General features: G+C 42.7%; 2 protein-coding genes across 4 annotated transcripts in view; one reads left to right on the top strand and one right to left on the bottom strand.

Moving 5' to 3' along the window:
* SMIM14 (small integral membrane protein 14) overlaps positions 1-21,594 on the bottom strand; it is a 54,720-nt gene extending 33,126 nt beyond the window's left edge. Inside the window, exon 1 of one of the 2 annotated variants that reach the window (XM_057407569.1) lies at positions 21,493-21,594. The gene's annotated coding sequence lies outside the window, so the exon portion shown is untranslated. Of the gene's footprint in view, positions 1-8,466; positions 8,655-21,492 lie in introns of those variants that run through there. The other variant, XM_057407568.1, reaches the window with a different exon arrangement.
* An 892-nt stretch (positions 21,595-22,486) lies between these two features.
* The window catches only part of UBE2K (ubiquitin conjugating enzyme E2 K), a 40,120-nt gene continuing 37,249 nt past the window's right edge, over positions 22,487-25,357 (top strand). Inside the window, exon 1 of one of the 2 annotated variants that reach the window (XM_057407567.1) lies at positions 22,487-22,712. Coding sequence is in view for 1 of the 2 variants with exons in the window: in XM_057407564.1 (XP_057263547.1) it covers positions 22,650-22,712 (63 nt within the window). In the remaining variant the exon portion in view is untranslated. The remainder of the gene's footprint in view (positions 22,713-25,357) is intronic. The other variant, XM_057407564.1, reaches the window with a different exon arrangement.

Genomic DNA, 25,357 nt, shown 5'->3' with positions numbered 1-25,357 from the left:
ATTAAATGAAAATTAATCCAGAAGCCAATGGCCTAAGCAACCAGTGGAGGTAGTCTGCATTTTTAATGCAAGCGTTTTAAACCACAGGGGTTATAGGGCTGGGAAAAATAAGCTTGAAGATTTCTAAGGAAGCTTCCTTTACAAAGCAACTTCCACTATTCAGACAAGGCTAAAAATAGGTTCTGAAAAAAAAGAAAAACTTTGTATATAAATTAAAACATTCCAAGGATCAGTCATCTTCTATTGTAGTAATTTAGATAGTTAAGTAAATATTCCCTCATGGAACTGAAGTCTGAAACACTGCAACATTATACTTGGCTTTTTTACAATGGTAATTTTTAATCCCTTTTATTCACAATGCAAGAAAAGCATCTCTCCCATCATTTCTTTCACACTTACAGCTCCATTCTACTTTTGCTGAAACAAATACCAGCACTCACACTGGCATCAGCAGACCAGGATCTGGTCAGTAGTTCTGCAAGGTCACGGATCTCTAGGGGACTAATGATGACCCTTTTCCACCCAGCCTCCTCCTGGGCATAAAACTGAGTTTTCAGGACAAAAGAAAACCAACTGACTGACTGCACAGCAAAAGCAAAACAGCAGGATACAAATGTGGGTCCTGCCAGGAGGAGCACTGTCACAGTAAAGTGTGGCTCCAATTACAGCTTTCTTCAACTAATTGTCCCAGTTCAGATCATCCATTTGGCTTTTCTAGGAAAAAGAGCCACAATGATTTTGATGGCTGATACAATACCCAAAGAGGGTTCTCAGACATAGCAACACTTTCAGAGTATAAAACAATCCTCTCTGCTCACATTATAATTCCAGGGGGTGGGGGGAGGAATTTTGTACAGCTGATTTTGTACTTGAAAGCATCAGCACGTCTCCCTAGACTTCCAGCTGTAGCCTAATGAGTTGGCAAGTGCATTTTTGCACTATGAGTTTTCTCAGGATAATTAACAAGATCTAAAATGAACTTTTCAGTGCAGATTAAGCTAAGCCAGTTCCTTTCCTCATGGAAAAGTCAGTGCTTAACCATGCACACAGATGTATGCAACTGGTGATGTTCATGTTGGTTTCAACAAAGACGTCAAGACCAGTAGGAGCTCCACAAGAGGACTGCTCACCCAGCCAAACTGTGCTCAAGGCATGCTACTGGATAACTTTGCTGCTGCCTCACAAACCATTTGTTAAATTATGAATTAATTTTCCAGTGTCACCCATCTGGTGCTTCTTACAAATGCTAATTTAATACAAAACAACTCCTTAAAAATAGGAGCAAAGCCAAAGAAATGCTGAGCCAGTCACTGAAGGAAACTACAGTGACATGCCAAAAATCAGGGAAGGAGTTTTTGAGCAGAGACAGGCTCAGAACTGAGAAGTATGGGCTAAGGAATTTTCCTTGTTCGGTTTTTTTTTTTTAATGGTCTCACAAGACTACATCCCTTATATCCACAGTACAGGTCCACCCCGTGTGACCACCACAGCACTGAGCACTACTGGGCCACTAGCACTTTCACCCCAATGTGGACATTCAGACTTGCTCTGAGCCGGTCAGAAAATTCTACTGCCAGCTCTGCCACCAGCACTAGCACCTTGAGCAGTGAAGCAGGAGCCAGAGCATGAAAACTTAAAAGACTTACAACTATGGTCAAAGCCCTTTCACAACTCTTCTTTCACTGAAGCGTATGAAATGTTGACACTGCTTTAAAGGGTGGAAGGATCTAGTAGGAACCTGGTAGGAAACTTAACATTGTGGGCAAGGCTAACCAAGGTTACAGGTATGCTGAGGTACATCAATTCAATGCAGAATGGGGTATCAGGCAAATATAGAAGATTACACAGATGCTTCTTTCAGTTTAATTAAGGCTTGTCAGTGTCAAGTGTAACTCTCAAAGGACAAGAATACACACATTAAAACCCTGTACGGTACCAGTACTGTTTCCCACCTTCCTTTTCATAGCCAGTTGCCAATATGTGAAGAGAGATTTCAGGTTTTACGGCTGTAAGGCTGATGTCAGTGATCCAAACTGAACTCCCCAGGGGAGCTAAATAAGACCCACCAAGGCTAAAAAAAAAGCTTTTTTACTTATTCCCATGCAGGTGGCTTAACATTTTTTCTGGGCAACACACTTGAAAAGGAGCTAATTATGCACATCCAGTCATGGACCAAAAAAGCAGTCCAGCTATTTTAGAACTCATTTACTGGTATTTGATACAGAATATTATTGCCAAACTCCAGCTGTCAGCATTTGGTCATCCTTTCATTAAAATGATGATATTTTTATGGAAGAAATCTTTTGGAATATGAAAGCTAATAAAGAGAAGATGTCAATGACACAGAACATTGTCCAAGAATAATACCTTATTTCTGCTAAGTAAATGCTTCAGCTTCACCTTAACATTTATTTGTAGTGTAGGAGACTGTGATAATGGTCTAGGACAACAGAGTTATTTCTGTTGCACTGAATGTCTAATGGCAATTCAATCACTTCACTTGACACACGTTAATGCAAAAGGGTAGGCTATCCTCTGTAAAATTACTAACACACTGTATTTTAACCAGTTTACCAAACAAGCCAGGAACTCTCTCCTGTGGTTTTCAGTAAGGCAAGAACTCTCATTAACAGGATTTTCCACTGAAGTGGCAAGTATAAGAGCCAGCTCCTAGGCAAATGTGCTTACTCTCCTGCCCTTGGTTAGTGTGTCTGGTACTACAGACTGCCCCACTGCTTGTTTTGACACTCCTCTTCCCATTCGCCAGCCACAGTTACCAATCTCCTACATTCAGCACCCCTGCAGCCATACAAGTGATACACTGCTGCTGGAAGGAACACATGTGGAATATGGGCACTCCTGCACGAGCACTGAGAGGACTTCCATGCTGTGCCATGCTGACCAGGCATGGCTTGGCAGGCCTGATTCTGAGCAAGTGGCTACACATTAAACAGGAACTGGCCTTTCAGGAGACAGACTTTAGCAAGGAAACAAGGATAAAGTGTACTCCCTTGCAGATGGAAAACAGCAGAGATGAGCATCTCGCACAAGCCTCCCCATGGAAGTAGAACAGAGAAACCAACTTGCTGTTGGTTACCCTGGCCAAGAAATGTTTTGCACTTGACTTTTCAGCTTCGTAACACAAACCCAATAATTTACATTAAAAGACTTAAGTATGGAAAGAGAATATGTTCCTATAACAAACTATGCAACCTATCCATAAAACAGCTCTGTCCTTGTTCCAAGATTTACAAATTGAGATTGAGATTAATATGTGGCAATGGTCCACAAACATGCTCTTAACCCATGGGAACAGTGAGCCAACACAACTTTGCTTAGCGTGTAAGAGAAAAAGGTTTAAGCTAAGACACTCCAGAGCTGCCGTGAGCTAGTCATGAGCACTAAGGCAGCTGCCACAGCTCAGGTGACCTGCAATAACTCATTATTTTGCAGTATTTTTTGGGGGGTGGGGTGGTGGTGTCAATCATTCAGAAGTTTTCAAACATTTCATCTCTTTGCAAAAATAAAGATTAAAAAAATTCTGTTATTAACTCCTTCACAAAACGTACAGTTTCAAAAGAAATAAAAATGAAAGCTTTTCCACCATATTGAGCTAGCAAGTGGAGCCCTAAACCATGAGCTATGAAGTTCTTTGAGACTTGTTTATCAAGAGTACAATTGTTTAGGTTACAAAATACCTTCCTAAATCCTTAAAACTGTAAAAATACAATTAATGTTACTTAATGTTACTCCAATAACATAAAAACACAAAACTATACTGAAATTCTTGGGGATATTTTCATTATTTTTTCTCCAGGGACGACATATGTTTCTAATAACTTGCCACCAAGCTAACAGATTTAGCAGGGTAGCAGCATGCTGAGAAAGATAGCAGGATTTTCAATTTTTGGATGAAGGCAGCTCTATTCCCTGGCAGCCCTACTCCCAACCCCTTTAGGCCAGAGCAAATTTTATCTGAAGCTAGCGGGTGCCTGTCTTCAACTTCAATGGAAGTTGAATTAGGTTTTCTACATACCTGCAGTAAACAATTTGAAGCTTATCAATTAGGATATTTCTAATCGGTACTTATACCAGAGGGAATCTGTAGCAATTAACAGGATTTCTGGGCTTGCTTATTTACATATGTTTAGCTAAAAGATGACCCAGTTTTTGCCAGCAAATAACATCCATCTCATTCAGCAGACTCACAGGGTAGATTATCAAAAGGAAAGTGCTATGCAAATTATACAAATCTCCCCTGCATCTACTAGCAACAGATTTTTAAATCTGTTGCATTAATTTCCATAAGGAAAATCTATGGCACTACTTCACAAGATCAGGATTAGTTTGTAACATGTATCTCACCTTCAGCTCCACATTTATCCCACAGGAAAGAAGGTATTTTTCATCTTGAGACACTTTTGTTCTATGTACTAATGTACATAGAATGTACAATCTTCATGGCTCAAGAAAAGTCTATGTATAAGAATACTCCTGTAGTTCATGGAGCTCTCTGACAAAAGCTTTATGTAGTATTTTTAACAGGGGTGCTTAATGACAGGCACCATTTAATGACTCTAGATATGAAAGTGATGAGCCCCTAAGGACACTGTAACCACTTGTTCAAGAATTCTTGTTAAACTAAGGCCACTCACACCAGAAAGCTTTGTTTCACACTTGATTTAGTCCAACTATTTGAAGATCTAACCCCCAACTTTTCTTTACATCTTCATGTAATTTCATTTGGAGAGTTTTTTCCTAAACTAACTTTTTAGTGTATGAAAACTGACATAAACTGTTTTATCAAGTTCTCTAAAAATATTGCCTTGCTAAAAATAAAGCTTTTATGATTAACCAACAGGAAATATATGAATACATACATGTGAGTATATGAACAAAAAAGACCAAAGCTCTATTATTAGAGGTCTTTATTTAACAAATTTGTTGAATCTATTTAACAAAGATTCAACAAATAAAGCATCGCAGCTGCTTGTATCATACAAATGGCTGGTGCTACATTTTTGTACAGCTTTTCTGTTCTTTCTGATAAAAATCTTCTCTTTTGTAGAAAAGCTCATTGCTCTGAATCTGACCTCTGTCTAGCAATTTTATAAACTAAGAATAAAACTATATTTAGATCCGGAAAGCCATGGGTTTAATGCATGCAAAACTGCAGAAGAATCAGAACTGATCTTAATGAGGGAAACTTTTATCAACTGTAATTCTATCTGTTCCCACCCAAATGGGTCTAATTTGTTCCACTATCTGTAAAAATACCAGCTAAACACTTCGACTAAAGCCTCTGAAGCATATTTGTTCAATTAATAACCATGCAAATGTACAACCACTCAATCACGCCAGAGGCTGCTCCCCAAGCACCTTCAAACCTTCCACGTAAAGCTGTATTGATCATTACTAAAGGACTTTTTTCTTGCCCCCATCAATACTGTGGCATAGGTGACAGGATGGAAAGAGGAGGACAGGACTACTCTCCTTCACTGTACTGAAGTCCAGCAGAAGTAAGACTAAGATAGCTAACACAGGCTGATCCATCTCATATCCCTAACTCTATTCCTTCACAATAAGGACCTAGGGGGTCTTTCTTCAAATGAGGCTCCTTGGGAACTGGGGAAGCTACCTGCATAGAAGCAGAAGCTATTTTGGAAAAATAATTACTTTTCCTGTTTTCTTCTTCTTCTTTTTTTTTTTTTTTTTTTTTTTTTTCACTTTAACCAGGACTGCAGGACATGGCTCTGTGGTATAATCTTACAAAGCTTTCCTAGCTTCCACTGTACTTATTTATGGAGGATTTGGGAGCTTCTTCTTCCAAGAAGCACTCAGCATCTTGCAGTATCAGGTACCTCATGAACTAGATAGATCTTTACATATTAATAAACTGAATCTATAGCCTTAGTAGTTAAATGGAAAACATGCTTAACATCAAGTGTAATAGTGTGTATGCAAAGCACAAACATAATAACATGTATACAAAGCAGGCTCACAGGCTCTCTGATTTGCTTCCCAAGCAGAATATGGGCAGATATTACCCATTTTTCTATATATAAATGTACCTGCCAAAATATTTTCTATTTGTTATGATAAGTAATCTGATAAATGTTCAAAACATACAGAGTGAGAGTCTGATACTTGGTTTTGTCAGGGCAATGTACACCTTCTCCATTCATACATGCTTGTAAGAAAGGAAAGATCTTGCTACTTTCATTGTACTGGTTCTGTGAAGACTCATGATGTTGTTAGGCTCACTAATGCTATGATGAACTTCAGCAGAGATAAAATTTGTTCTTCAATATTGTATTTCAAGTACTCAAAATATCTAGGAAGGAAAATTCTGAAACACTAATACAGACTTTGTTTTATTACATATCTGTTAAGCAAATAACATTCACATATCACTAATTCTTAAGTCTGAATATATGAAAGTAAAAATGAGAAGTTAATAACAAAACAAGAAGTCAGTTAGAAACTAACTTTCTCTAAAACCAAAACCTGACCTTTTGAAAGCAAGTACTATAGTTACAGAGTGATTAAAACCATACTGCATTTTGAAACTGCTTTTATGTTGACTACTTCTTTAACAAGTCTGTTACTTTCATTTTTCCCTTAGAATGAGAGAAGAACATGGACTGCAGAATGTTGCCCATGTAACCAGGCTGTGCACTTGAGCCTTACTGGACTTGAAGCTTATTTTGCGCCTTATGAAAAACTATCACAATGTGCATGGTACAAGGCTAAAATAAAATCATCCCAGAGCTCCAGAACAGCTTCTACTACCACCTCAGTTCTAAAGCAGACCTTCCTGGCTTGTGGTCTTGAGTGGGTCAGGGACGTCCCTGCCAGCCAGAGAAGCACACGCAACAGTACTTCATGGAATGACCAATAACATCCAGCAGGGCTTTGCACTCATTTAGCTCCTTATACAAAATGATCTTAAACTACTTAAAATACAGGACTTTATACCACTCTAGAGTTAGGCACGGGTTGTAAATCTTGTATTTTATAAAAACGGGGTAAAAAGAACCAAAGAGGCTGGGCTCAGCCACCTCAGTGGCACGGGAAGGAACAGTCCTCAGAACTGAACCAACTAATGCACTGCCAACACTACACCCACTTCTGTTTTGCCAAGTGTTTCTACAATTTCAACCTACGTTGTCAGTGACAGGGTCACATTTTTAAATCAGTGACTGACGACAATAGCTTGCTTTCTTTCACTTCAACAGGTCACACAAATTAGATGGAATTATCAAGGATTTATTCTCTCTCACTCTGTATAGGAAAAAATCAAAAGTAAGATTGACTTTTTTTTTTTTCTTCTCACTTTGATTTTTCTGAGCTGCTATCTGCTTTTGGAAAGTAACAGAAATTGGTAAAGGTGAATAGTATTCTAATAGCTAGGCATGTAAAGACTTCTAAAACATAATCCATTAATGCTCACTGCAGATACGCACCTTCCCCAGCAGGCACACTAATAACGTTAATTTAATAAGCTGTTAAAACCAAAAAAGTTAGTTGTCCTCACCTCTAAAAACTGGATATTTATTTACATGCACAGACATGGATGTTCAGCCACCGTACGACACAGTCCCTACACCTAGGGACTATCACCTACATCTATCACCTAGTCCTGAAGACTGACTGGACAAACAGGTGTTTGCCAGGAAACTAGTTTTGGATGCAGGTCACGCACCACATTCACATAGAAGTGGTGGTTAGCTGAGGCCTCGGAGCTGACATGGACGGAGCGGCTGAGCTGCTGGGCAGGACACCTGAGGAACCTGGAGGGCTGACAACTGCGGAGGAGTGACCGCGGACGGTATTTTGTGGTGTTCAAGGCAGACACTGTAATCTGCTACAAATCACATCTAGGAGCACACGTATGAAGAGTTCCTGGCAGGAATCCTATCTTTAATCAATTAATGGCAGTGTGACGTGGTCCTTTTCCCGAGATTATCTTTCACGAGATACTGTCCAATTTTTCCCACTTCTCAAAAAGCGGGGAGCAGCCTGGGAGCACATACCCCAGTGTCAGCATGCCACTGCCAGCTTCTTTACAGACATAAAGCTAAAACCCTTTGGCTCAAAGTATCGCACTGAGATCCCTTAAAAAACCAATCCGACAGAAGGGTGCCACTTTGCACTAAAACCCCGAGTCAGACCAGCTGTAAAGAAGCCCAGCGGCTGTTCACCGGTTCCAATAAGAGAGCGGAATGGCTCCGGCTCTCCCGGTGTTTACCTTCCCGGGCTCCAGGCGAGGCAGCCGCCCGGCAGCGGGTACGTTCCCGTACTTCATCAGGTTTGCTGTTACCCCCGTCCCCCTCCTCGGACACCCCCTGGGGCCGCGCCGCTCCGCGCTCGGCGGAGGCAGCGACGGGCGGGGGGGTCCGCGGACACCCGCCCGGCTCTGCCCGGCCATGCCCTCCCGCTCCCCGCCGCGGTGCCCCCGCTCACCGTGCTCTGGCCGCCGCTGCGGGGGCTCGGGCGGGGACGGGAGCAGCGCGGTCGGGCTGGCAGAGGCGGCCCCGCGGCTCGGCCCCGTGCTTCGGGCCGGCTCACACGTCAGCCCGCGCCACGAGACCCGGATCTGCCGGCTCCCGGCGGCAGCGGCGGGGCCGGGGCGGTGCCGCGCGGCTCCCGCCCCCCACGCCCGCCCCTGCGCGGCGCGGCTGCCACCCGCACGGGAGCCCGGGGCCGCCGGCGGCGCCTCCGGCATGGCTGCCAGACAAGAGCGGCCGCGGCACGGCCGGGGCAGGCTGGGGCGCTCCGCGCCAGCGCAGCGTGCCGGGGCGCAACGCGTGGGCCCTAAAATAAAGCCCCAATAAGTGAGAGCTGAGGAGGTGCAGGAAAAGTAGCTCCTGGGGGGCCTGGTGTGCTTGCGGGTCTGCCACAGTCCCGCGGTCAGGGCTTCGTGCTCTGTCACTTTGGTGGCTTGGCCCACTAGCCATCACCTTCACCGTATGAGGAAATTTACAGTGTGGTTTCTCACCTAGAAGTCTAAAGCCTGTTCAGGATCTCATGACTCACAAGGCTTCTCAGCAATTAAAACATCCTCCAGAGTATGCAGTTAGCTGTTGTGGCATGAAGTTAGAAAGGAAGATTTCAGATCATGACTTCTCATGTCAGGGTTTACCTTTGCCAAGCCAAGGACCTGGGGTGTCATGCTCCCATATGGAAAGATGGACCACATCCTGGCCTGGGGACCATGATACCATGTCATAATGAAGTGGGGATTGCATAGGGAAGAAAATCTTGTCCTGTAGTGTTTCCAAGGGTAGCTTACCTCCTTCAAGCCAGAAAACAAGGACGATGCTACAATTATGGTGAGAAAGGAAGACTGGATGGAAGTTGAGTTCTCACCAGTCAGTACCTCCTCATGGCACCAGTGCCTCCTACAGTCTGATGTGGCCCATCTAGGGGAACAAGCTTGGCTGTTCTCATCCCTCTTTCCTATTGTCATGGGGCTTTTGAGCCTCCTTTCATGGCTAGTTTTTCCCTGGAAGTTTTTTCTAGCCTTGGGCATCAAGCCTACATTACTCTGCCAAGTCCTAGGTGCATTGCCAGTTGGCAGCCTTGCACATCCAGCCATCCATCGTTGGTGTGCAGAGACACCTCTTGCTGTAAGACATGGGTAGGCTAACTCTGCTCATTTAGGGCTGGCCTGGACATAACCATTCCACTTTCTGAGAGACAGCAGGCAGGCTGCCTTAGCCTAGCCATGCCACGTAGTCCTGACTTGCTGTGGATCTTGCCTCTCAGCCTCTCATCTCTCATGTTTCAGCCCTTTCTCTTGTGTTAGTTCCCAACTGAACAGTGGCAATACTGACAAGTGAATCAAAGCACTGACACAAAGCCAGGCCATCACACAGATAATCTAAATTATGCAGAGTTTGTGTCTTCTTGTCTTCCTCAATCCAGGGAACTGAACCCCCTGTAAGGCACAAAGGACACTACAATTTACCTTTAATTTGGAAATATGAAACTACATCTCTACAATATTTCCTGGGAGAACAGGTTTCTTGACAGTCTGTCTAGAAGTTTATAATGCAACAGTACCCATGAACATCAGCGACACCAAGGTACATTTGGCTTGAAGTACACTTTGGCTGTCCTGGCCAAGCACAAAGCTATGCAAGACAATGGCGTCAGAGGGTGGTCATAAGCAGTTGAATGATCAACTGTTTGCTGCATCCTTCCTCCCGCTTTTCCCTCAACCATCCTAACCCTTCATCAGGGAACAAGCCATCCTAGAAGCAAGCAGAGACAGCTTCCCGACACTATAAAGCAGTCTTGCCTACCTGTCTCCTACACCTAGCACATGGGGCTAGTCATTGTTCTAGAAAACTGATCTGAGATCCTGAAATCTCCAAAACAGGCACAGCTTACCACTAGTCCCAGCTAAAACAAGAGAGGAGAGCAACAGCAACTACACAGTAGTAGAGAGGAAGGTTCCTCCTGTCAAGCTGATGCAGGAGCACTGGTCACTTCTATTTTCTTGCCTGTGGGTAAGGCCAAACAGCCTGCTATTGATAAAAGGGTGGCAAGCATACTTGGGATTGAGAAGGGAGTCTGATTGTGATTGACTGGACAATTCTAGAACTAGAAGGGCAAGACTATGAGCTGGACAGGAAGACTCAGATGTCTTCTCAGAAATAATATGAATGTGCAAAAAGTCTGTAAAGGAGAGGCAGGAGCTGATTGGGATAATGACTGAGAGACCTACAAGAAAGCAAGTATGCAATGATGGCACTTACAGCTACAGCTGTGACCTCTTCCTCTTGCTTTGAATCAAATAATGCATAAGCTTATTGCTTTCAAATCAGCAAGTGCATATATATAAGCAGAAAGTAGCTAGCTATTTTGCATAAAACATTCTGCCAGAGAATCCCTCATATTTTGGCCCTTCTGGTTTCCACGGGCAAATGAACAAGTCATAGCAGGCACTGATTCCATCTCATCTTCCTACTCCCAGGCTTCAGCCATCTGCTCGCCCTTACACTCACAAATTTAGTGCACAATACAGCAGTAAAATGAGATCCTGATACAGAGGCTGTTTCTAGACTCACTTTATGAAGCCTCCTTTCTGGCAGTCAAACTATGATGAAAGCAGTGATGACTTAGGCTACTTCATGAACAAAGGTATGAAACGCACTGAAGATCAGCTAGTAACAAGGACAGAATAGTAAATCCATTGATTTTGTCACACTAAAAGAATTGTGCTGACCACCTCCAAGCTAAAACTATGAAAACAACTCTGCTTGAAGGGCTGAAGATGGTAATGTTCCACCAATAACCCTGTGAAATGGAGGAGGGTGAGAGCTGAGCAAAATTTACTATGACATTCTCTACATCCACCATCTGAAAGCAGTGTGCATTGGGCACTTTGTAAAGCAACAGGCAGGTGACACATTCCACATCACAGTGCTAGCTTTCAGCTTTTCTGCCCTGACAGGCAATGGAAAAGCAGGAGTTATGCGGTGATCTAACTTGCCAGATAGTGGATGAGCTTGTTTACAGATACCCAAGAACATCACTTCTACCATTCTGAAGTTCTTTCTGCTGACATTCTTCTCATCTTTGCTGCGTACTTCATGCCACTAGGCATTGTATCACTCACATCCAGATACTTTGTGGAGTGGGAACTCTTCATCTGCAATTCATGCAGTTTCACGAAATCTGAAAACTTACTTAGAAATTAGGCAAATCCTCTAATGTAACTGCTTTCCTGTATGCTCCCTCTTTTCTTGTATGCAGTCTATAATGAGTAGACAACGCTATTTCCAGAAGGAATCTACATGAAACTCTACTGCAAATTTTAGTACTGAAGAGCCACTTGGAAGACGTCTGCAGCATGGTCTGAAAGTGGCATCCAGGAAGTGAAAAGGAAAAGATTATGAAGTACCCTGGCAATAGCAAGTTAGGAGTGTCCTTTTGGCAGCAACACCGTTTTTTTGGAAAGAGGGATCTAATTTGGGGAAAAGAAGCCAACTCCTTAGAAATATTGCTCCCAAACATTCCTAGAATTCAGCTGGGCTGGCATCTCATGAAGCACGGGAGAACTGTAAAGCACTTCAGGATACTAGGCAGCACTTTAGGATACTAGGCAGCAAGTGGGTGAATTAGCTGGCACAAATGCTATATTGTGTACTTAGGGTAATTTAACAGAAATTTAGCCATGTGATCACCAGGGAACCAAATTTATACTGTCAGATCTTTTGTGAATGTACAGACACAAGCTTAATGAACATCCAACCACAATCTTAGCTGTCACAACTCACAGCAAAAATATGGCTTGGTGGAAAGAAGAAACTCTACTGAAATTGTCATAGGCTCTATGGAGGTCTTTTGTGCCCCAGAAGCAGCAATACACCAACACAGACTTTGAGATAAATTAGCCACGGTCTGGGGGAAATGATCACAAAGGATTGTTGTAATGTTGCCAGATCACAGCTGCCAATGAAGTTTTCCAAACTAGGAAATGGAGGAAGGAAATCTGAAGTCGAGGGAATTACAAGGATTATTTTACACTTAACTAGAATATCAACTAGCAACTTAGAGTAACTATGAAATGCAAGCAGGCCAACTGGGATGCTTAAAAGATCAGGCTTGCAAAAAACATTTCAAAATAGAGGATAAAGATGTGAACCACCAAAGTGTTAATGATAACACTCGCTGGTTAAGATATACCCTCTGAACTAGGCTGAAATGGGTCTGTAGAATTTGAACAATAAGTTCTCAGTAACCACGCAAGTTAATGAGACAAAGGTCCACTAAATTTCATTGTGATTAGTAATTATGCAATCAGTGTCAGGAACATATTTTGCAATACTTTGGGATATCCCCTCTAAAAATATGGTCTATGTGAACCAAAATTGTATAACCTTAAGAGATTGTTTTTCCTTTGGGGCAGAAACCATAATAACAGCTGCATGATTGTGGTGGCTTTCTTGCAAAGAAAAGATGAGAAATAGTGTGAACTGCTTCTTAAGCAACTGCAATTCATAGTCATAAGATATCCGCAGCGATAAACTTAAGAGCGACTAACACTGCTATATTAATCTGAAAATTGCTGCCACTCGGGAAAAACACATCTCATGTCACCCTCTCTCTATGTTCAGAGCCATTTCAGCATTCAGTCTGAAACTGCCTCTGAATATGAGTCAGAACCCTCAACTGTTATGGTCCTCACAGACTTGAAATAAAAATGAATCCCTGTTCATTTTCCAAGTGAACATCTGATAAAAGCCACCATATCTAACAGACAAACCAGGCACAAAATGCAAGCCAGTAGATCTGATGAATGTTAGAGCAGAAGAAAATGCGAGAGAACAAAATGAAAATAAGGCCCCAATGGATTTTTTTCGGGGGGGGGACGGACACACGAATGACACACAGACACTACTACATCTAACTAAGAAGCAGCAAGGAATTAAAATTTCCTGGTCAGGAGCTGGGAATTACTCTGATCTGAAATGGATATATGCAGTTTTGCAGTACTCAGTAAATGACTGAAATTTAAGAGTAACCATCCATTTAAAAGGCACGGCATTATTTACCAAGAAAAAAAGAGAACAAAGAGAGAAGATATTTCATGCATCACTGAGGAGGTGTATCAAAAAGCATAACTCTGCCAGTCAGTCCCTGGATATCACTATTTCATCACATAAAATGTGACAGCATCTCTGTATGGACTACAGAGAATTAAATCAAATTGCTGGAAAAGAATCTGATCTGTTATCACTTTAAGTGTTACTCTGGTTTCTGTAGCACATTCAGTCATGCTTTTCATTTTGGATCTTAGGGCATGAGTATTGACAAATGAACTAGAAATGACTGCTCTTTCAGCTGGTCAAGATCTGTGCGAACGTAATGCTAGGGTTTGAGCTTGTGCACGTCAGCTGGCTGTTTGCTGCAGTATGTCAAACCTATTGAACAGGAGCTGTAAACACTACAAGTGGTTTGGTATAAGAAAAATATTAGGATTTACAGAACTTGATAACACTGTCAGTACTACTGTCTGTAGTACTCAGCTCACACTTCACAGCTTATAAATTTTGTAATGCAAAATTCATGTGCAAAAACACTGCACAGATTCAGTGTTCAAGTGTGTGAATTTACATTTTCAGCATTTAAATGGGTTCTTGTGGTTACTTTGTGTTAAGCTACTAAGGTCAAAATTGGACATACATGTCTCTAAAACTGGAGGTAATTACTGAAAAAAACAGTGCCATATTACAGCAGAAGTCCAACTCCTCCCAAGGGAAACTACTGAGGGAGCCAGGCTCTTCTCAGTGGCACTCAGTGACAGGGAAGAGCACTGCGCACAAACTGAAATACATGACATTCCAGCTGAACATAAGAAAACATTTCTTTGCTGTGATGGTGGTTAAATACTGGTAGAGGTTGTCCAGAAAGGCTGTGGTGTCTCCATCCTTAGAGATATTCAGAACCCAAATGGACATGGTCTTGCTGGACAACCTGCTCTGGCTGACCCTGCTTTAACAAGAGTGGACTAGATGATCTTGAGAGGTCCCTTCCAACTTCAACCATGCTGTGGTTCTATGGTACTGTGCTACTCCAGAGGGAACCCAGGAGTAGGTACATCTGCAGAGCACTTTCTCCGTAACTTCAGTGGGAGTAAAATTATTTGGGATGGGTGATATTAAAATAGAAAAAGAGACATTAAGACACCTAGAAATATCTGTGCAGGAAGACACTATATATACACACGCTATGTGGTGTTGATATCTTTTGTCTGCTGAATGTTTGGAGAGGGGACCAACAATGCAACACTACATGATTCCTGGGACTAAGAGATAGGATCTGCAAAATCCTCTGAGACAGTCACAGAGCATGACTGAATATCTCCCAGCACAACTAACCTCTAACTGGGGAAAGATAGATACAGTCTAGAATACTGCCTTTAATAAGTGACAACTTCCAATTTACAGTATTATGTTTTTGCACCTGTCAGGAAGATGGGAAAGTTGTTACAGGGAATTTTATGAGACGGCTTATATTGCACTGAAACTGCTAAAATTGCTACCCCTTATTTTATAAAAATGTACAAGACAAGAAACTCTTTACATCTAAACTAGATTTTTCACCTAAACAAAGGCACATGCTATTAGTGAAAAGACAGGCACAAAGAATAGTAGGGATTTTCTAGATACTGTTCTGTGAAACACTGTGCACCTGATAGAGATGCAAAGACCCGAGAAATTGCTTAGTTCTGCTGTGTTCAGGGAAACTATATATTAATACATTAACAAAACACTATTTGAGCCTTGTTTGTTTAACCTGACTTTATCCTCAATGTTCTCCTCTAATAACTTGCCACATCCTATGTTCTTCCTAGCCACATGGCCAAACTGGAGACGAGGTTAGGAAAACAACAAAAGCAGCTTGTCTTAATTTGTATTCTTTGAATTGGTCCTCACTGGTTTCTATGATTTCGAATGTAGTTCAATTAACTGTGGTTGAAACAGTGCCTCATGATTTAGATCTAACGATCTAGCCCTAAATTATTATTCTACTGTAGTAAGATCAATAGAAAAGTTTTGATTTTTTTCCTAAAACAAAATTGTTCTAGTCTCCAAAATGCAGATATTTTAGGATGGTATCAATGGCAGTACAGCTTGATAAATTACCAGTCTGTCATGGTTGAGTTCTTTCTGGATGATCTCTAACAAACTTCACTATTTTGTAAATTTTTGTTGTAGACAGTTCCAAAAGACTTCCATCAGTTGCAGACTTGGTGCCCATCATGACAAATTATACTGTAGTTTAGCATGACAGATCATACTGTAGTTTAGCAAGACAGCCATTGATAGAAATAAGTTCAAATTCTAGTTAGAATTTTCAAAAAGCCTCAGAATCCCAAAATTGCTATATCGAGCAATAATAGCTGAATTCAAGAGCTCCAGATTTATTTTTTATTAAAAAAAATTGTATTTTCCTACCTTTCAGGATCCCTAAAAAGTCTTGTGCTTAACAAAACAAATAATATTGAAGGGATTCATAACATTTGATGCAAAGTATACTGGAGTATGTTCTCTCTGTGGTTTGGCTTCTAGTAGGTTTCCAATTTTGCTGCATATATTCTTGTATTATACTGTGGTTATTAATACATCTTCAATCCATATTCTTTTACAGCTGGAAACCTTTTTTGAGTTGGGAGCCCATATACCATACAACACTAATGCCTGCAGGAGCCTGATCCTGCATATACCTCTCTGCAGCCTGCATTGATGGCTCAAGGTCTGAGGTTGCATATATGAAGAGGACAAAGTGCCTAGTCTCACCCTTTTCTCCTGAGAAGGCCTGGCAATGATGTAGAAGGACAGTTTGCAACATACACTCCCTAAATAAGTGTTGTCTGTCTCTCAAAGGAAAAGGCAGGAAGCCAGATGGAAGCATCTTGGAGATGCAAATTTTATCTACATGCTGTCAGTTGGACAACTCTGTACACAATGAGCTTTCCAGCAGTTAGCTTAACTACACTGTCAGGAATATGAAAATATTTTAGCAATTAAAGACCACTAGCAATGCTGTGCAATTAGGCTGTGACCGAGTTTGCTCTTCCTTGAAAGGAAGCTGGTTTAATTTTTTATTTATTCTGGATTTCCATATTCATTCAATTAATGCTTCATAGTTATTTGTTGTTCCAGTTTTAATTCTAAACTCAACTGTCTTAATGAGAGACTAACTCCACCCAGAGCAATCATTCCAAAATATTACTGCCACCTTATCTTCTGTCTTACTTACTTGCGGCATGTAGGTACTTCCCTGGCTACCACTTCAGTGAACAACCAATTTAAGCTTCCAGCTTCGGGGTCCTATGTACTTCAATCCTAATGACATTTATGAAATCGAGGTTTTCTGAGCATCATCATGAATCTTATTTCAGCCCCTACACTCATTAAAATAACAGGGATTGTTATTCACTCACAGATCCTACAGACATGACGAGAAGATGTCATCCAGCTGGCCAGGAAATGCTGTCCAGCTGCCCTTTTAGGGGACCTTTAAGTCCCTTTGGAACGGTTTATGAAGACTGCAGTATTTAACTAAACAAAGTTACATAGGTTTGATACTGTACTGTAAGTTATTACATTAAGAGGTGGTAATACAAAATGCTTAAAATGGTACAAATACTTCACTCAGGGCAGAAAATGTTTCTGACTAGAAAACAATCTACCAGCAATATAGCACAGTGACTATATGCTTTATATTATTGGCTAAATCCTCTCTTCCCTTAGAACTCTAATACTCATTATAATTCTAATAATAATATATAACTCTGATAATAATAGCCATGTTAGATTGTGAAAACTATTTCTATATTCCCATCTTCCTTTTATTTTGAAAGGACCCTCAAAAAGATCACTATTTTCTATTTGTAAGAAGAAAGGAGCATAGCTTTGCACCTTTTCCTTTGTAAGAAATGTGTTTAGTTTCCTTTAGTCAACTTATCAGTCTGCTGATGCCAGATTTTGCAAGGTAGATGCTTATTAAGAATATTAATAAACTCGGGGCCTCCTGCAGAATTACAAGAACTATCTCACAGCTGAACCTGCACTTTTTTTTGCCTTTCATGAACCACAACACAGCCCCTAGGCCCTCAGGTGTACGTAGCATCAGTTGAAAACCACCCCTCCACAAAGAAGAGGAAGTTTAAGTCTGTTTTGCTAACAGACTTAGAAGCACTGGGGCTGTTTGTATCTAGGTTTTCCTACCAAAAACACCAGGTTCTGATATAGCATGAATTTATGAGATATTGCCAGGCCACCAAATCAATGAAAAGTCCAGGGTGTCCTGTCAATTTCTAATAAAAGCCCTTAACAAGTGAAGAACAGCAGGGTATTACTCTTAAACTACCAACAAACTTCTGCACATGCATTATTTAATGAAAACTTTGCCAAATCTGGTTTAAGCCATAGACTGATTGATGTAAAATCAATAGCTGACTTAATTTGTGATCTAACTCTGCTAAGTCAGATGAATTGCATCATGTGAATTCAAACTGAATGACTTCAGATGACTGATGTTTAGTTGGTATACTTACTGCCCTTTTAAGCATATCAATAAGCTGCTAATGACATGAAAAATACAATTTGGAAAGTGCAGACATCATGAGTGAATACCTCCTCTCCCTGCCAGGAACACCGAACAATTTCTGTCCTACTGTTTCAACTTTCTGCCTGCTCCTCCTCCAGGTTCTTCCTCAACACCTTTACAGGGAACGCGGGACAAGGCAGCAGCCGCGCCCGGAACTCTTCGTAAGGCAAAGAGCTCCCAGCAGCAAGATCCGTCTCATGGGAGCAAGCCAGTGCGCCCTGTTTCGCCCAGGAGAGGGCACTCTTACACCTGGCCGCACAACCGGACGTGGACGCGTATAGGAAGAACAGGAAAGGTGACAATTCATACTCGGTCAACTTGCACAACCAGTTGGTTATTTTTATGATAAAGCTAATCTTCGGCATGAGTTGAGTCATCCAGACGCTGCCATAACAGAAACACAAGATGACAGACAATAAACGTGCAGCCTAAATTTTTTTTGTAGTCTCTGAAATGTGCTAAAGGATACTCAGATAAAAAAGACAACTTCTCGCATGTAGGCCCCTCTGTTAAATGCTGGAATGATAGAAAGAGGTGTACCTTTGGTTGAAAAAGAGGGTTAAGTTTAAAAATAACCTGGTTTATGAATATTATTTGTTGCTAATTTTTTGAATAAAGCATTATTATAAATAAGCATATGAACATTTAAATGCACTTTGCATTTAAAAGTAAATCCTCATATAGATGCCTCATGAAATAAACAAAATAAGAATCAAAAATATGTTACAGGTTAACCCCCTGAAATCAGTATACATACCTCCTGAGACAGCTCTCCTCTCCAATATGAAATGCTCCAGCAACAATGAAAGAAGATCAAGCCTGATATTTTTGATTTTTCTAAATGAAAGAGGCCAAGATGAGGAGAGGATGAGTCTTGTTATGCAACGGACAAAGCAGCTAAAGAGGATCAGAATGTTGCATGCTGGAAAGTTATAGTTTCAAAAATGGCATTTTCTCCTAATCACAGGAAGCAATCTCAACAATTCCAAATTCCCTATGAGTAATTCTAATGGAAACATATCCTATTGATATGAACAGGATAAAATTGGAAAAATGCGTAAATGAGAAAAAGATCATGAAGAATCTTGACAGAAATATAATCATACTTTGTACTGTCATAAGCATCTTGGGGGCCCCAAGCAGTGTACTGGGGTTGGGGGGCATCTCTAGTCTCAGACAGATAAACCATGCACATAGTGACTGTTCTGTATGGACAGTGAGTCCAACATGTACAATTTGTGCATGAACAAGAGCCACTTTTCCATTAGAATAAGGAGAACTTTCCTACATACAGGTTGCAGGATAGATAATATATCCCATATTACATGGGAGATGATACATTATTTAGGATTTTTGGCTATCCTAGCTTCAGATAATGAATATTTACAGCCTTTCTATATTGAGAGCTTGGGCTGAAGTCCTACAGTCACTGATCTTACTTTATAGGCACTGATCCTTTTAACTTTCCTCCTGCAGTAATCTTATATAGTTTGAACATTATTAATTTGATTTGCTTTTTGCAGTAACAGGCACCATATTTCCTGCTCCCACTTCCCAAAGTATTTCAAAGCAGCATGCCAAACACACTAAACAATGCGTGTATAACCAGAACTGTATCTCCCACTCTACTAGTTATGATGAATACCAACAGGCAAAAGTATAGAACAATTTGCAGCCAGTTTTTGAAAGCTGCTATGGAAAGAACTGCTTGTTAGAAGGCTAAATTGATGATGGGATCAATGAAAGAACTATCTCCTGAACTAAAATATACTATAAAATTCTGTAATTCAAAAAGTGAGCTGACTCTCTTCAAAGGACTACAGCTTTACATTTTGTGTTCGGATTTTTCTAAGGGTGAAAGACTAATGAGAACTTAATTCAGAGAATAGACACAGGACTACAATAAAACCCAAACCCCTCAACACCTATTCAAAGACAGCTAGACTATGGCCCAGTACTGGCCTAAAACCCTGTAGAGTCTTCTGTAAAATAATAAACTCTAGTAAAGCACAAAATAGCATAGGAGATATACAGGGATAGCCCTAGCATGATGATTACATAAGGTATTGATGTTTATGCAGGGTTTTCATCCTGGCAAAACTCACCACTACTCTGTTCTATCCCCCAAAAGCCTATCTGTAGCTTTTACCAAAGATAAAAGTAACACAATACATAGTGAATATGACACATCTGTGAGATAACTGAAAGATGCCTATTTAAGGACAAGGGAAAGGAGTGTGGTGCACTAAGGTAAAGAGATACAGTAATTCATATTAATTTGATTTGCTTTTTGCAGTAACAGACTCTGACATTTGTAATCCAAATGAGCACATGAAAATGAACCTAGATACAAACCAGGCAAAATCACTGCCCTTTACTGTGGCAGTTACTGGATGTCTACTACCTAAAACATACAAGTGTACTAAACAGGAACACAAAGGATTCTGATGCTTGATAAAGGTCATGTTTTCCACTCCATTCAGAGCATAATCTAAATATTAGAAGCTCAGCTTCTTTCTATGAGCTGTCTGAAAAGACAAGAGGCATTTAACCCAGAGATTTTATGCAATACCTTTATAATTTTTGTCTATAGTTCTCAATAGGAGCTCATCAGACCATGAACCTAACTTCCATCTATGAGCTCTAAGAAGAAGAGAAGTTACTACCTTCACTTTACAAATAAGAGCCTAAGGCCCAGAGAAGGCACAGAGAATCCAAGGCCTACCTCCTCAAAAGGAACTTAAGATTTATCAGTGGGATTTAGACATCTAAATTATTCTAAAGATGAAGGCCCAAGCTCGCACTATAAGACATTAAAAAAAAAAAATCAGGCCTAATGCAAAATGGGCCGTCTCAAAAAAGTACTGAAAACTGCAGCTGAAAAACTGCACTGTGTATTGCATTAAAACCAAGTATTGGTCTGAAGGTGGCCTAATTCGATGAACAGATGCCCATGGTACAACAACTTTGAAGGAAAATGGACTTTTTCCACCCAAACCACAGAGGAAGAACAAGCACACAGTAAAAGGAATATATACATTTGTATATATTATATTGACAGGTATTTTATTTTTATCAGTTGGGCCTTTCTTTGCTGTGTACATAATAGTCAAAATGTTGTGTATACTAATGGAGATAAATAAACAGCATTTGCAGCTGACAGTCATACCAGAAGCAGATGTTTGTTGAGATAAACGTCCATGTTGTACGTTGTCCTCCTGCACTGCACCATTAAGGCACTATAAAATCTTTCTATAGACCTTAATGTCTTGAAAGCCTCTACTTCCTGAATAAACAACAGTTGTAAATGCAATCTCATGGTCCCCTCTGAAAATCTGCCTACGGTTTTCCATACCACACCGTATTTTGTGCACCTCAGGCTAGCAGGGATGGTTACTGGTCCCCTATTTCAGTTTTCTAAACAGAGCAGTATCTGTGGGCTGCTGCTTATTTCTGCAATAAAACGTAACAGTCAAATAGACAGGACTGACATTCACTTTTTACTCTACTTCTAAAATCTTGTAACGGAATCCATAAAAACTTCCTTAGGCTGCCTCCTCAGAGGCTGATGCTTCTGGGCCTGCCGGGCCTGTATGCTCCCCCTGTGCCGTGTGAGGAGGCAGCTGCGTCTCCACGGGAATGGCGAGGGTGGGAGGAAAGCAAGGAACCTGTTCAGAAGAAACGTGTAAGAAGCTGCAGTTTTCTCCAGTGAGCAGAAAAAAATGGATGAGTACTGCTGCCTGGGCAGGTTGCGCGGTCTCAAGGCATGTAAAACCCCCCGTGGTTATTTTTGCTCAGGACTTGAGCAGAAGACTTGACAGTTGTTCCCTGAGCCAACTGTTTCCTGAGGGACACCTCAGACTTCTCCCCTGCGACCTCAGGACCCCCCTGGTCCAGCCCAGTGGCCAGCTCAGCCCTCCCGAAGGCACCGTTTCACCCCTTTCCCCTGTCCGGTGCCTCAGGGCTCCCCGCTGCTACGCCTTGGGCCACAATGCCGGGCGGGCGGCGCTGCCCGCGGCGGGAGCCATGACAACGCAACAGCCTTAGCTCTGCTCCGGGGCTCGCCGCCGCCAGCGGCGGCAGGGCTCTACCTGCAGACTTTTCTCCTCACGGTTTTGCCGGGCGCCGCCAGGGAACCCACCCGGACCAGAACACGGCGAGCGGCGGCAGGAAGGCAGGCGTCTCCCGGGGCAGGCAGCGAGCGACGCGAAACCCCCACACCTCCTAAGGAGGAGGCGGCGGCAGCATTCTACCCTCGGGGGCAGCAGAGGGTGGCAGGCCAAGCGCGCCTGCAGCCGCTCCACTAGCCAACGCTCGGCCCCCACCGTCGGGGAACCCCGGTGCCCGCTCCGCGCACCCGGCAGCCCCTCCTGAGCAACGGCGGCAGAGCCGCCTGCTTCAGCGCGCATGCTCGGGGCGGGCGCCATTTTGGTTGGGGCCGGGAGTTATCCAGCGGGAGCGGCGGCGGAGCTCGCTGGGCCCGGCTCGGAGGCGGCGAGTGGGTGCCCGCTGCGGAGATGGCCAACATTGCGGTGCAGAGAATCAAGCGGGAGTTCAAGGAGGTGCTCAAGAGCGAGGAGGTCAGAACCTCTCCCCTTACCCCTGCGCGCCGCCACCACCCTTCCCCGTGTATGTGCATGAGTGTGGGCAGCGAGGGAAGGTGCGGGTGCCCCTCCGGCCTGTGTGGGGACCCCGCTTCCCCCTCAGCCCCACCTACCCGCGATGGGGGTGGGCCCGTCCCACGGCCTCGGGGAGGGGTATGGCGATTCCCGGGGAGACAGGACCCGCCAGCCGCCTGGGGGGGGGAGGAGGGGGCCGCGGAGCCCCTCCCCCAGCGGGCAGCGGGAGCTGCCGGCCGTCCAAGGGGGAAGCGGGGCCGGCGGGCCGGGCCCAGGAAGTGTGGTGGTGGCTGTGGCGGAGGCGGCTGCGGGGGTCACGGCTCAGGGGGCACGGCTCAGGAGGCCGGCCAGGCAGGCAGGCCCCCGGCGAGGGTCCCCGCCACCCGGGAGCGCGCTGCCAGGCCGGAGGCTGCGGGGCGGGGCCTGCCCGGCTCGGGGCGCCCCCGGACCGAGCTCTCCTGCGTCCCTCCGCGCGTGCGAGTGTCGCCGCCCGCGCGCGGTCGGGCCCACGCGCCCCTCGGTCAGGGGGTGGAGTGGGGTGGGGGGAAGGGCCGCGGGAAGGGGGATGGTGTGAGACCTCCGTGCAAGTCGGGGGGTGATGAAGCGAATTGAAGGGGTTGGTGGTCTCACACATTCCCTGTAGCTCATCCCTCCGCTCAGGTCCGGAGGCTGCAGAGCGTGGCTTTAATTAGTTTCTCTTACAGGGTTGCAAGGAGATCCCTATTTATTTAGGTTACTTTAATATAGAACTTCCTTTATCCCACTGCAGGCTTACTCACCTTCAGATGGATGCTTTTAATGCCTCCCTCATTTCAGTCATGTTACCTCGTTTCCTGAATAGTATGTTCTGAGGTGGTTAGTAAGAGGAGCTGGCTACTTCCAGGGGGACATGAAAGAAGTTCTGGTCAGTTTGGGGGGTTATATATCGGCGTTTGCAGGGTTACATTAGTACAGATTCTGCTGTGTCGGTGTCTGAGTTGGTGGACGTCAGCCAGATAGGTTTTAATGGTTGTGTCGTCATTGTCGTCCTACTTGGGATGATGTTGCAGGTTAGATGCTTGTGAAATTTTAATGGGAATATGCAACTCCTAAAGCTAGTGTTTTAGAAATCTAGACATATTCACAGAGGGGAAGTCAAGAGGGTAATTTCTGAAGGATACTAATGATCTAAGGAAAACATGTTCAGGGCAACAGTAGTTGATGTGCTTTTAAATTGAGTGTGCTAACAGCATTGTTGCTATGCAGCTTGAACGAGCCCCTAGAAAAATGTAAGGGCCTTGTTTTACAGATGCCTTCAGAGCCTAGGCTGATTGAGCTAAGCTGTTCCACAGTGAATACAGAATTGCCTGTAAACTAGGAGAAATTTCTAGGTGGACACCTTTATACCAAAGCTAGAAAATCTAGATCTTGTACCTCATATGACAGGCTGGTATTATGGGAACAAAGGAGTCTTTATTTGAAAGTGCTGTCTAAAGGCTTCAAGACCCTTTCCCTTTGCTTTATGTAGAAGAAGAAACTGTGATTGGCAAAGGTTTTGGGGAGATTTATGCTAGATTTTCTTGAATTTATGCTAGATTTTCTTAGATCTAGTGAGCTTCAGTGCATAGACTAAACCATTTGTTTAGTCTGTGCATTGAAGGGCTTGGTACAGACTGCTGGAAATAAATAATATTGTGAAGTAGCCTTTAAGCTGCCCAGAGCTTCCCAAAAATAAGGCCACAATTCTTATGAAATGAAAATGGTGGAATTTCAAAATTACAATGCTGAAGAGTTTGATACTTCTCTTTGTACCATTAGGAAGCTAAATATGAGTGTTTTACTGATACAGCAGTATGTATAAAATTGATGTTTACAGACTACACAAATTTCCCTGTCTTGAATGCAAAATTTCAGTGTTACTCAATGGTTGTCCAAGTTGCAAGCAAAGTTTTAGTGAATGTTTATACATTCAGAGGCAGTCAAACTATGGTGTTAGTATCACTGAGCATGAAAGCATATGGAGTAAGGTGGTGAATAGGGGTGTAACTAAATACTACAAATCACAGAGGAGAAAAATGTGTTTTTCTGTGTGTTTTGTATACTTAAATGATTATTAAACTTTTTTTTTTCTTAAAAAAAGAATTAAAGACAACTTTTTCATGAATGTTGATGCTGAATCTGTTATTTGGAAGTTCTGAGAACCTCTACCAAAGGCAAGGTGGCTCACAGTGTCTGCACTTAAGTTATTCTTGATTTGATGCTTTGAGCTATGTCTGAAGAGCAACCACCCCTTTTTCCTTGTATGTGCAGTATGAGCACTAATACCTGCGAAGGGGGCAGGCACACTTGGAAATAATACATAAGAAGTTTATCATTCAGCTTCTTCTAGTGCTCACTTTTGGACTGAAATACAATGGTGGAACCAGAAGTGTATTTAAAAGGGAGCAGCTGGATGGCAGTTAATTCCTCCTGCATTTGAAGTACATATTGTAAGCACCAAATTTCTGTTCTAAATATCAGTGAAGAAAGAGTTCTGAAAAGTGTGTTTATCTTTGCTGTGGATAAGGATCTATGTATTCTTGGTCAAGGATGCGGTGGATCCTTGCTTTTCATCTGACTGAGTGTAC

Source organism: Pezoporus wallicus, unplaced genomic scaffold, assembly GCF_028554395.1.
Source record: "Pezoporus wallicus isolate ANWC-B61680 ecotype Strahan unplaced genomic scaffold, APGP_CSIRO_Pwel_v1 contig_2492, whole genome shotgun sequence".
Lineage (NCBI taxonomy): Eukaryota > Metazoa > Chordata > Aves > Psittaciformes > Psittacidae > Pezoporus > Pezoporus wallicus.
The sequence above is the reverse complement of the archived record's forward strand: the minus strand, read 5'-3'. Positions and strand labels throughout refer to the sequence as shown.